The sequence below is a fragment of the Anomalospiza imberbis genome, chromosome 2 (assembly GCF_031753505.1).
Source record: "Anomalospiza imberbis isolate Cuckoo-Finch-1a 21T00152 chromosome 2, ASM3175350v1, whole genome shotgun sequence".
NCBI lineage: Eukaryota > Metazoa > Chordata > Aves > Passeriformes > Viduidae > Anomalospiza > Anomalospiza imberbis.
In genome coordinates this window covers 26256375-26269387 of record NC_089682.1, presented here as the reverse complement: position 1 = coordinate 26269387, position 13013 = coordinate 26256375, and the positions used below count along the sequence as shown (strand labels likewise).

General features: G+C 40.1%; 1 protein-coding gene and 1 long non-coding RNA gene across 3 annotated transcripts in view; both read left to right on the top strand.

Moving 5' to 3' along the window:
• LOC137468455 (uncharacterized) overlaps positions 1 to 13013 on the top strand; it is a 224167-nt gene that overhangs the window by 149434 nt on the left and 61720 nt on the right. The window lies entirely within an intron of this gene.
• Positions 680 to 12818, top strand: PCID2 (PCI domain containing 2). 2 transcript variants are annotated; one of them, XM_068180213.1, is made up of 14 exons: positions 680 to 833; positions 2290 to 2379; positions 2928 to 3001; positions 3668 to 3735; positions 4255 to 4294; positions 4787 to 4841; positions 6445 to 6548; positions 7195 to 7270; positions 7387 to 7528; positions 8569 to 8669; positions 10779 to 10852; positions 11015 to 11140; positions 11336 to 11459; positions 12453 to 12818. In XM_068180213.1, exons 1-14 carry the CDS (start codon positions 798 to 800, stop codon positions 12543 to 12545), a joined length of 1203 nt encoding a protein of 400 aa, XP_068036314.1. In that variant the 5' UTR covers positions 680 to 797; the 3' UTR covers positions 12546 to 12818. The 2 variants fall into 2 exon arrangements, with proteins under 2 accessions (XP_068036314.1, XP_068036315.1); XM_068180214.1 differs by lacking the exons at positions 680 to 833; positions 2290 to 2379; positions 2928 to 3001; ... (1 more) ...; positions 4255 to 4294; positions 4787 to 4841 and having other exon boundaries at positions 6470 to 6566; positions 7212 to 7270.

The following is a 13013-nucleotide window of genomic DNA, read 5'->3' as shown; positions in this document are numbered from 1 at the left end:
GGGCGGCCCGCGGCGCTCGGGCAGCGCCAGCCCCGCTCACAAGATGGCTCCCGGGCCGGGACAGCCTGCCGCCGGCGGCAGCAGCCCCTCGGTGTCCCCTGCTTGCCCTGGCTGTTTGCTGGTAGCCGCCGAAGGGTGGCCGGAACGAAAGCCAAGGAGCAGCCGCTCTTGCCGCCCACAAAAGCCACCATCCCGAGAGTCCGCCCGCGCCCTGCTCACCGGCACCTGCCAAACCCAACCGAGCCCAGCCTGCACGAACATGGAGCACGTCCTTGTCTCACACATCTCCCCGGCGTCAGTGCCTTTAGGAGTCAACCTGCTCGGGAGTTTAATGCTCAGTTCAACTTTTTCGACCCAAGTTCACCGCGACCCCTCGCCAGCGCTCCCCGTGCGCAACGGAGCTAGCGAGGAGATAGGGGAGGCGAGCCTCCATAGCTCTCCTGGGGAAGTAACTGGAGCGTCCTGCCACGCGGCGGCAGCGCCCGCCTCCTGGCCGAGCCGAGGGTACCAGGGCCAGCACGGCTGGCAGCGACAACGGGCGCGCGCGGGTTACCGCTGCCGCGCGCCCACGCTCACTCCTATTGGCTGCCCGAGGGAAGCCACGCCCCGTACCCGCGGTGGGCGGGGCAGCGGCCGCTGGGGCTGTCACGTGACGCTCAGGGCCGTTCCCGCCGCCCTGGGACGCGCCGGGATCCGGAAGCGCGGAGGGAGTTCCGGGAGATCCGGGGGATCCGGGGGATCCGGGGCTTGCACGGTGGCACCGGTGCGGGGCGTCCGCCTCATCTCCTTGCCCCTTAATGGCGCACATCACCATTAATCAGTACTTGCAGCAAGTAAGCAAGATTTTTAAATTTTTTTTTAAATTAGTCTGTGGGCCCTGTTTGAGTATGCGGGTGTGTTTTTGTGTGCTGTAAATATGGTTCCTTGGTTAAGAAATAAATCAGCGTAGGATGAGTGATGCGGTGGGGAAATAGATTTGTTCAGTGTGCATGAAGCACACACCGTCTGAGTGCCCAGGATGTACAGCCGGAATGCCTGAAAAGCGTGGGCGTTTCTGAGGTAACTGATTTGTGAGAAGCGCCACGGTGGGCTCTGTGCGTGTCCAGGAGCCAGTGCAGCTCAGGATTCGAGGGATAGAGGGCTCGGAGGCGCACACGGATGCGGACACGCGTCTGTCGTGGAGGATGTGTGCAGGAGCGGAGCCGCCGGGATTCCAGCGGGATGGAGCTGTCAGTGACAAGCTCCTTGTGTCTCCACTCTGGGTGGTTCTTGCAGGACCATCGTATTCTCGTCACTGGTACCATCTTACTTCGTCTGCCATTAGTTAAGGCACAAAAAGAAAGTAAGTGTTTGGGTTTTAGTCTCCAAAAATGGAGCATCTGAGATCTCCCAGGACAGAGGTCTGCTCTGAAAAGTCTACGTCTTGTTTGGTTGACACTCCATTGGACATTCAGTATGAAAAAGTATCTTGCAAATGTAAAATTAGCTCTTCTTTTTCCTGAAATAAAAGCTAGACACAAATTTCTGAAAGAGTTTCAACAGTTGATTTTCCCTCTTTTGTTGCTATTTTATTCTATGGGTTTTTTTCCCATTTGGTATGAGTATTCCATACATCAAAAAGATACTTTTTTCATATTGGGACACAAAAATATGACAAAGGAAACTCTTAAGAAGTAATACCTGAAACTACCTCCATAACTGAATACATTTCCACCTTGATGTCACAATAACCTGTTCAAGCAGACTGATTTTACAAGGAGTTATCTTTAGTAGGAAGCAGGATTAAACCATTCTTCCACAGAATATAACATTTACAGTCTTAGCAGGCTTCAAAAGCATTTGGTACAGATGGAATATCAGTCTAATATCAGACATTGCCTTTGGAATTATATGTACATGTTAAATCTTCATTTTAAAGCATTTCTCAAAGTTTGCATCTTTGCATCCATGTTTGATGTCCAGCTGGAATTTTAAAACGCTTGACCAAATCTGGCTCCCATCTGCTGTTTTACAGTGCTAAACCCATGTACATATGTATGCTTGCATCCTACAAATAAGGAAAAAAACATGATGGTGTTCTCTCTACCTTCTCCCTGAGACCTTTTTGAACAACAGGTGTATTGGAAATAGGAAATTATTTATTCAGTTTTAAGCCTTTAAAAACTCACATTTGATTTGATATTAATATGTACGAACATGGTAACTAGGTGGTGGCTTCTGTAGTTCTGTAAACATGTTGTGTGCTTGTTGCTGGATTTTATTCTGTAATGTGAGTGTTTATTTTGGTAGGTGCAAGAAGCCATTGAGACCAGAGATGGTACCTTTTGTGCAGAATTAGTATCATTTAAACATCCACATGTTGCAAACCCAAGGCTACAGGTGAGGATCTGTATTTTGACCTTTTGTTTTACTTTCAGTTTTCCTAGCTCTATATGTGTGTTCCTTTCCATTGGAGAGAAACCTTAGAAATCTGTTTCACAGGCTGAGGTGGGATCTCCATGTAGGTTTGCTTCTCTTTTCTTCTTACAAGGCTTTTGGGTCTTTGTGTCCCATTTTGAATTTTTTTCTGGGTAGATACAGTTTTGAATGTCGCTTCTGACTAGGTCTGCATTAGTTAGTAGCATAACAGCATGGAAGGCACTATAGACAAAAAACCAGTGGGTAGTAAGGGCCTGGTGTTTGTGTGGTTTGGATGCTTTTATTAAAGGCTGGCTCTGTTCAGGTTCTGGAGACAGAATGCACACCAGCAATTCATTACTCTGGATATGATTGGTAATGTAATTTAAAGTTCTGGTAGATGCATACTAGAGGTCCCTTCCAACCCTGGCATATCTGTGAGAACTGCCATGAGAAAATATGCATGTGATGTTCTGTTTCTGGTGCATTGGATGTTAATTTAATGTTTTATTGATTTATTCTACACTCAGCTTCCATCTCCAGAGGAGAAGTGTCAACAAGTTTTGGAATCACCATATGATGAAATGTTTGCAGCCCACTTAAGGTAAAGATGGGCCCAGAATGTAAAGGCAGTTGTGAGGTGTACAGCAGAGATAGGGAGGGATATCCTTAAGTTTACTTTCCTATTTTAAAGGGCTTACACTCTTATAAATAAGGCTAGAATTGCAGGAAATAGAGACTTTCTTTCTCCTCTCCATATAAAATTTGCTCTATGTACCTGGCTGTCATCTGTGTATGGCCATTGGCACAGCTTTGGTGTCAGTGCTTGCTGTTTCCCCTCTGCCTACTAGCTGCACAAGAATTTAGAGTGAAATAAGTAAGGGAAATAAATATTTTAGAAGGGAATTTTAATCATAAAAGTACTCTTAAGAGAGCTTAGTATCTAAGTAATTCTATGAGGCTTTTACTAAATAATTTTCTGCATTGAGTCTCTCTCAACAATCTTGTGTTTTTTAAATTTAATCTTAGTGACAGTTTCAATAAGCATGAGCTTATATAAAATAAATACCTATTCATCTCTAGGATCTGTTTTCTACAGTTATCAAGCTTAGTGCTCTATTAAATATTTGTGCCAGTTTTTTGGAATGCTTCTAGTCGTATTTCTTTGTGCCTTAAATAAACTGTAAAACTTCATGCCTGGTAGGACACAAAAATAAATATTTCATTTATGTATATTTTCTGATGCACTAATGTACCTTTTCTTTGACAGGTGTACTTATGCTGTTGCAAACCATGACTTCGTAGAAGCATACAAATGCCAAACAGTTATTGTCCAATATCCTTTTCCATAAATCTTGCATATTGTTTTCAGATTAACTTCTTGTAGAATAAGTTCTCTTTATGGTTTTTGAAAATCTAATAAAATGTGATCTTCCCAATACACTTCAGTTGTTTAGGCTTCTAAGCAAGGAAATCCAGATACGTTCTTCTTCCAGCTTTCTATAGGGCTAAGAAAGAATGTTTTACTCGGCTCTAAAATAGATTATTAATTTCTCCCAGAACATAGGAGAGTCTCAAATCATTATAATACCTTGCAGTTTGTACTTGGCTGGAGGGGAAGATAATGATAAAGAAGCTTCTATCTTATCTCTGGCCAGTGTTTCTTACTGCTGCTGCCACTCAAAGGAGTGCATGCCTGTGCTCACATTCTTCCATAGTGCAACTCAGCTCCTCAACTTCTTGATGGTGTTTTGATTTCTAGTCTTTCATGAAGTCATATATGGTACCACTGAAAAGCTGTTTCTCAAATCTGTGCTTCCTTTCATGGCATTTTAAATTTTCCTAAATACAATACGTCTTTCCTGCGAGCATTTCAGGCACATAAAGAAGAAAATTGGTGAGTACATGGTAGAAAGCTACTAGAAAATAGACTCCTCTTTTCCTAGTATAATACAGTTGGAGTCAAACTTAAATTATACCTATAGTTTTATTTATCTTCAGTGATGCTAAAATCAAGCCTAATTTGCTTTGTTGCCTGGTTGAGTTTTCATGTCCAAAGTGTGAAAAATAAACATCTGAGCTTAATTACATAGAATGGTCCATATGTAAATACATGAAGGATTTGTTCAAAGAGAAGGGGAATTTTATTAAAGCCACAGTAAAAAAGACTTTAGAAGTAATTATGGTAGTGTATTGTAGTAGTGTAGGATTTCTGAAATGCTGAGATCTTGAAGAACTGTCCTTTTAAGAAGTGCATCCGTCTTCATTAAGAAATTAATACATACTTTTCTAATTGTATGACTAACTGACAAAAAAAAATGCCTGTTTCTCATGTCTTAGTTATTGCTTGATTTGCACCTACTAAGTATACTATGATTTTCTTTCCCAGGGCCTTACCTATTATGTATTCTGTAGCCCTTGATCTTCGAATTTTTGCTAATAATGTAAGTAGATCTGATTAACAGCCTCATTACTTTTATCTGTTTGGTATTTCCATAATAGAAATATTTTTAAAGAGCTTATTACACAGTCTAATTTTGCTCAGTTCTCATTAACTCATACTTTAGGATTTTGTTGACACACTAAATTCATCCAGTCCTGTTGAAAAATGAGGTTGCTAGATCTGTCCACCTCCTATTTGGAGACAGAACAAGAGGAGCTCTGAGGACCTGAATGCAACCCCCACCAGTTGCTTAGAACTTATGAAGGGATAAATATTTTCTTTATTGAGTAGCATGCAGAAGTCACTACTCCCATGTTATCCCTGGGATTTGGTGGAAATTGGAGGTATCACAGACAACCAAGCTGATCTAACCATTCACCAGATCTGAAGAGGGAACTCTCTGCTCCCCTTTTCCAGAAGTGTGCATCACTTCTGATGCTCTTTGAAGCCCTTGGTGAGCCCATACAACTGCTGACATGCTAATAATCCCCAAATTTACATTGTTTTTCTCAGGCTGGTGAATTGAAGTAGCTTGTGTAGGGATCTATTGAGAACTTCTAGGCCAAGGTAAGTGGCAGAGTTGCGATTTTGTTCGTAGTAACTTCACCCGAAGAGTTGAAGCTAGTTCAAGTGAGGCTAGGGTTGACAATATCCAGTCTTTTCAGTGTTCATCCCCTCATCACTCTCATGCCCACCTACCCACAAAACCACATGTGGAATGCTTGCACAGGGAGTATTTTTTGTGTGTGTGACTGTTCTGCAACAAGTCTCAGTTCTCAGTTTGAATGAGGGAAATCCTTATCTCTGAGATGCATGAGAAAGGGTAGTGTTGAATCAGTCATGCTGGAAGTGTTTCAACTCTGTCTTCTAACCTTAGTGTATTCAGAGGATCTGGTTTCAGAAGACTTCTGCAGCAGGATGCATTTACACTTCTTTTATTTATGTTTCAGCTAGTGAGAATGCAAACACTATAATAAAACATTCTAGAAAGCATGTAATAAACATCTACTTGCTATTTTTTTTCTCTTGAAGTTCTGCATTAGTCAGTGTGTGGATCTTTCACATATCTTTACAGCTGAATTATTTTATTTCCTCTTGCTGCTGTAACATATGTTTTATCTTTCTTCTCGAAGTCCCAGGTCCCAGCAGTGTGAGATACTACTGGAAACTGTTGAATATGGTTTAGAAATAAAATCTAGTCTTTGTGGCTATGGAGAGAAACGAAATTATAAATTCTAAGACTCAAACTCCATAATTTTTTCCAGGCTCTTGGTCTTTGTACGCTTGAGTTGAAGTGTTAGTGCTCAAATTCAGGTGTTAAACCTGAATTTAGGTTTCTGAGACCTGTATTAAGCTGAGTGATACTAAAGGTAATAGTGATCCTATTTTCCAAGGACTGTCCTTCTCTACCTCGGGCTTGGTACATGTCCAGGAGCCTCTCCAAGTGTTTTCTTTTGTTCTGGGAACTTGACTGCCTTCTAGATTTGGGAGATAGCAGCCATCACAGATCTCTTGCTATAATACTTTATAAAATGCCAAATTAAAAAACTAAACTTTGCAGCCCTGTGAACTATGATGTAGAATTGCATATCATTTCTTGCTAGGCAGATCAGCAGCTTGTGAAGAAAGGGAAAAGCAAAGTTGGTGACATGTTGGAAAAAGCAGCAGAGCTGCTGATGGGCTGCTTTCGAGTCTGTGCCAGTGACACGTAAGTGAAAGACCCTCCGTTGGATTTGCACTAGTAAATTACTGAGAAATTAATGAACTTTGCTTTAGATTTTCCTGCTTACTTAGACCATATATGGGTCTCAGAATGAGCGCTTCTGAGGCTTGTCTCTTCTCATTTATTGTCTGTTCTCTCTTGACTATTAACTACAGAGGGAGAGCCTTGACTTCAGGTTTAGCATTCCTAGCAGGTATGGTTGGGAGGGACTGATTATGTCCCTGTTTCTCGGGAAAGGTGATTAATGGTTCTGTGCCTTGTTAGTTGTGAAGTTTGCTCCATTAGAATAAATTAGATAGAAAAGAGGTGGCTCTGGTTTCCAGTGTTAGCAATTTTAACACTTCTGAAGTGGAAAAAATGATTTTTTCTAGGTCTTTCTAGGTCATATCAAGTATAAGCCACTGCTGTGTGTGTTATCTGCAGACTGGAATGAGGACCCTGATGCAGATTAATAGTGTTCTGCATGACATCTTTTCATTATGTTGAGAAAATATATAGCAGAGCTACACCTATGTTTACCTTGAAAATGCTATGGAGTGAATATCTATGGAATGAATTTACCGTGAGGAAAAAGTCTTTATTTTCTTACAATGTTCAGTACTAGCAGTTTTTTTCTTTTTTCTTATGACAGTCGAGCAGGCATTGAAGACTCGAAAAAGTGGGGCATGTTGTTTCTTGTGAATCAGCTGTTTAAAATTTATTTTAAGGTAGGGTTCAAGTCTGGTAAGCTGTGTTTTGTATTTCATATTCTAAGTCAAACCCACCCTACTTTTTATATAATACCATCTATCTACACTGATTAAAATGCTATTTTTTTTAACAGATCAACAAGCTCCATCTCTGTAAGCCCTTAATTAGAGCAATTGACAGCTCAAATCTGAAGGATGAGTATAGTATGGCACAGAGAGTTACGTACAAATACTATGTTGGACGCAAGGCCATGTTTGACAGTGACTTTAAGCAAGGTACTGTGTGCCAGTAAGACACGTTTAAAGTCTTGCTGCTTGGCATGAAATTTTGCTGAAGTTGTGTGTGTGTGACTCAGAATTGCACTGATCAAAGGAAAAGTCATGCTGAAAGGTCCAAGGCCCACAGGCTGACTTGAAACAGAGATGAGGTTACATGACACTTCTAATGGTAGTGTATGCCCAGCTTTAAAATATTTGTGTCAGTGAGGTTCCCTACAGTCTTACGCATTATGTCTGTGCATTACAAAATATGTGAGCACCCATAAGAATAGGTTTGTAAAAGTTTTGCAGAGGAGTCTTCAACTCTTCAAGTTGCTATGTGCCACGTAGGAAATCTTCAGCAAACTGTAGTGTAGCAAAGTGTAGTTTCTTGATCCATTGATTTTTGGAAGATGTACAAACTGCGTTTCCTAGATTTCTAATAGATTTCACTAAGAGAAATGCTTCTAGAGCTAAGGTGTACAGCTTCATCATTAACTGAAGCCCTTGACCAACATCTGTTCTGGAGCTGGCTATTACTCCAAACAGTGTGTGCTGCCTTTCAGGCTTATCATTTTTTCTCTGTTGGTGGAAGCTGCTGAGAGATTTTCACGCTGTTATGCTGTGTGGTCTCACTGGGACATTTCTGCAGCTCAAGAGATGTGGGCATTGCATTCAGCTTTCATCTCTTGAAGAACCTAATCTAAATTTAGGAAATAGAGTGTATTATCAGCACTTCTTGAGATTCTCTGCTTCTGTAGTAGGAGCACAATCATATTACTGATATGAGCTGAAAGTTCCAATATTACTTTAATTGTAATGTCTGACATCAAGATCTTGACAAGTTTTCTTTTGACTTTTTGAAGGAGAACTTACCTTTCTGGTAATACTTTGTATTTTGTGTGAATCTCCAATTTTTCTTTATGTATTTTGAGTGGCGTGATTTTTTTTATACAATTTCAAATGTTATGTGTTCAAGAGAGATAGACATTGAGCACAGAATTTGGGTTACAGCTTAATCCATTTTTGTGGTTGATTGGTGTTACTTGTGCTTGCAGCTGAAGAGTATCTGTCATTTGCCTTTGAGCACTGTCATCGATCAAGCCAGAAGAACAAAAGAATGATTTTGATCTACTTGCTGCCAGTAAAAATGTTGCTGGTGAGTAGGTTCTACTTTCCTAAATAAGGGGAAGGGGGTACACATGCAGACTGCAAAACTGATGCTCAGTATTTTCTTAGTGGAATTCAGAGGCTATTTTACCCCTGTAAGAGCCAGCATATGCACACCTTGTTATGTGAGGGCAAAAAGTGTTGAGTTGTCATTTATAGCAATATAGGAAAGGAGATGGGGGGGAAATAACACAGCCAAACAAAAAAACCCCACCCCCAAACAAAACCAACCCAGCCCTCCTTTCTCCCTTCCTTTCTCCCACCCCTCCTAAGGCTGCAAACAGCTCTTACTACTTTAATGAAGTATTTGAATTCTTTGGAGAAGCACTCAACAGTGTGACTTCTGTCTTGTAGCAGAGTGCCTCTTTGCTGATCAACTGCACACAAAAGCCAGGGAAGGTGTGGATTCACTAGAAGCAGAATTTGTCTGCCTCTTTCACCTGGTGTAAGAAAGAAGAGTGTGCAAACAGATGGCTGAGGACTGTTGAGAGGGGTTTGCCACAGCTACAGCCTGTCTTTGGCTTTTTTATTTGTACCTCATACATTTTCACATTCAAGACCGTGTCAGAAGGGTCATGAGGCAGAGCATTTTGGTTCTGAAAAGTCAGTGAAGACTTGTTACTATTTGATCATTTCATATTTCTATGAAAAGAATTAAGCACATGTTTCTTGTTCCTGTCCTTTCCCATGTGCTGTACTAACATTTGTGTATTCCTGAATTAGTGGATTATGCTGAGTATTAATTAATTGTCACTGAGGGGACAGGAAGTAGATTTTAGAGTTTCCTGTTCTGGCCCTGTTCCCAAAGTTACCCATGTACCCCATGTTACCCATGTAGAATGTTATCACCTGCCTTTATTGACTTGCCATTTTCCATCTTCCCCCTGACCTGTTTATGACTTCCCTGCTTCTTCCTTTCAGTGCTCCCTTTCCAATCCCTTGGTGTGTCAAGTGGGTAAAGAGGGAGTATAGTGGGTATGGAAAACAGAATTGGCTTCTGTTTTCCTTGTTTTATTTGTTGACTTTCTTAATGGTTTTTTTCAGATCAATCAGTGGTAGGGTTGATAAAGGAAAACTTATTAACCGTCTCCCTAAAAGCTTTGTCCCAGTCCTGACTGGGTGCCTTAAACTGGTTGGTCTGTTAGTGCCCAGAATTAGTGTGGCTTTTCTAAAGCAGTTTTAGTGTACAAGAGGCATTAAAGAAACTAGATAAAGGTCATTGTATTTACAGTTGCTTTTTTTAAATCAGAGCCCAAACATGAACACTAACTTCAAACTACTAAAATAGCTTGTGTGTTGTTTTTTTTTTTTTTCGTTCCTAGCAGCTCTCAGTAAACCTGCAGCTCAGTTCTGCTCACAGCTAATCCTTCATCCAGGAAAGAAGTTAGCAACACCATAGCATGATGTAACTAAATTTAAAGTCTGACCAAGTCAATGTGCATTCTGATCTTTGCTGCACAGGGGATAAAAGACAGTTTCTTTTTGATTCTGGAGATGGTTCAGTCTTAACTGATCTAACAATAAGAATGAATTTTGTTTCTTTAATTTAACCTTTCTCTTCCTTTTTCTGTGGAGGGAGGGGGGCATGGTGGTGGTGTTTATTTTTTGAGAGAACATTTTTATTTCTGCTTGGAGGCATAGAGAAGAAAAAATCTGTTACAGACTGAGATAACACATGACAAGGCTGAAGCACTGCTCATACTCCTTTGGAAATGCTTGGGAGTCCTGCAGTTCTTCTGTTTGTAGATTAGATGATACAACCATGACGTAAAATTTGAATTTGCCAAGGCCTCATGTCACAGGATCTTGATTCTACAAGTTTGATAGTTGTTCCGTAACATTAAGTATTAATCATCCCTAAATCATGATAAATCAGTAGTTATTGTGAGTTGTGCTATGAGGTGTTTGAGAGGGACAAGGGGGTTGTCTTGCAAATACTTTTATTCACTTCTTATTCTGTACAAAAAAAAAGTGGTTAAAGGTTCTTTTTTTTCTCTTAACAAATTTTTTTATAGCTAGATTTTTTTTTTTTACTAGATTCTATTAAAAATGCATTTAACCTTACCCTGGAAAACTTGGACACTGTTTATTTTTTCAGGGCCATATGCCAACAGTTCAGCTCTTAAAAAAGTATGACCTTATGCAGTTTGCTGAAGTAACTAAGTCTGTGAGGTATGATGCTTGCTTTTCTGCTTTGTGTTCAAAAAATATTGAGTAAAAGGTGTTTCTCTGGGGTGATTGAGGAAGGCAGGGGAGGCATATTCCTACCAAGTCATACTTTCTTTTCTCATTGGTGTGAGGCCTTCTCACTTTTTCATTTCTTTATCCTTGCAGTGAAGGAAATCTTCTCCTTCTGAATGATGCTCTGACAAAGCATGAGACCTTCTTTATTCGATGTGGAATCTTTCTTATCCTTGAGAAGCTGAAAATCATCACATACAGGAATCTCTTCAAGAAAGTGTAAGCATAACAAAACCTACATTTTTGCAAAAGCAGATTTAATATGCTTTCACCTGGGACTGGGGTAGAATTGTATATGCTCCTTACTTCTCTCTGACTTCATGTTAAGGTGAATTTATTGTAGAAAGGCTGTTTTTCTAAGAAACAGAATTTTTAAGTGATTATTTCTCAACATTTTCCTATTGTTTCTTTCAGATATTTACTACTCAAAACTCATCAGCTATCTCTAGATGCTTTTCTGATTGCTCTGAAGTTCATGCAAGTAGATGATGTTGATATTGATGAAGTCCAGTGTATTTTAGCTAACCTCATATATTTGGTAAGTGCTGACCACTCATTGTCTGGTGCTTCCACACTTCTGACATTGAAAAATTTTAGATAGAGAATAATGGTTTATGACAAAAAACACAGCAGTAATCCCCGGTTTTCTTGTGGTTTTTTTTTTTTTTTAATAGACTTGTGCTCAAAGTGAAATGTTTTCATTTGCCCTGAGGACTTCCTCTAGTTCCTGCCTTTTTTTGCAGGAATCAGTTAAAATTGAATTTCACATTACAAATCCAATACTGATATTTCTATATATGCAGAAACATTGATTTAAAAATACAAATCTTTCAAGTGGCACCAAAAAGATTTGTTCTGCATTTGAAGTAGGAGACTCTTGGTCTTCTCAAATTAGAAAAAAATAGAGCCAGATTTCTTTGGTTCTGTTTTACTCTAAGTGAATCTCAGCTGCTTATAAATGGATAAAAGCTTGAAATCTAAATATTTTTATTGAATCAGAGGTGGTGAAGCATCATTGTAGTGACAGCAAGAAAATTAACCAGTACTCTGTTTCTGAAACATTATTTGATGTAGTCTAGGTCACTGGTAGATTTCTTTCACAGTTACAACACTATGCTGAAAAGAAAGTACTATGTCATTTAGTTTATTAGGTATGGAATACTAATTGATTAAAATCCTCATTTTAAAGTGAACAAGAGTAAATTTAGAAACACTTCTCTAGAGCTCTGTCTCTTGGAGGCAGTGTAAGCAGACCCATGGGGAGCCCTGACGAGAGGCTCTCGGTCTGACAGCGCCCTTAGTACACAAACAGGGTGGTGGCTACGACTTCGTGCTTGCTCTCCAAGGTGACCCAGTTACCTAAACTGGACCCTGATGGATATTTAAGTACAGTAGTGCAGTGGTGAATGAGCATAAACAGCTTTGCTGTGGTTAGCTTATGGTTATTGCTATGGTTAGGTGTTTGCTTGGGTTGTAGGGATTGTGTTACCAGCTCTAAGTACTAACCCTGCTTTTTTTCTCCTTCTTCCAGGGTCACATTAAAGGCTACATATCCCATCAGCATCAGAAGCTTGTGGTCAGCAAGCAGAACCCATTTCCTCCACTGTCAACAGTGTGTTGTTGAGTATTGTATCTTAGCCATGCAAGTACTCTTCAGATACTCAGCTTGCCCAGTGGAACTGCTCCCAGTGACCCCAAGAACACTGTAAATGGCCTGGTTCATGTCCAGGACTGAAATACCAGGAACTGTTTGTGGCTCCTTTCCCACAATGGCCAAGGCTGCCAGTGTTACAAAGTGCATTGAAATGAGATGTTGACTTTTAAGAGGTAGTTTCCACAGGCTTTCTAGATCATTCAAAGTATCTCATGAAGAAATAAAGCAAAGCATTCCAAATTCCTTCCCAACTACTTAAAAGCTTTTATAAAGTACTTCATGTTACTATTTCTGTGTTTGTCCTTCAGAGAGAAGTATCAGCCTTTGTTACTTGTGTTACTGCATTCTTCAGAGTGGAAGAAATGTTTTCTTACATGGTTTCCAATTTTTTTAAAGTCTCAATAATTTTGCTGGTATTAAATAATCTCTTCAAACTGT

Coding starts and splice junctions, on each gene's coding strand:
- PCID2 (XM_068180213.1), top strand. CDS start 798: ATGGCGCACATCACCATTAATCAGTACTTGCAGCAA. Junction 6,549..7,194: donor CGAGTCTGTGCCAGTGACAC/GTAAGTGAAAGA, acceptor TTCTTATGACAG/TCGAGCAGGCATTGAAGACT. Junction 7,271..7,386: donor TGTTTAAAATTTATTTTAAG/GTAGGGTTCAAG, acceptor TTTTTTTAACAG/ATCAACAAGCTCCATCTCTG.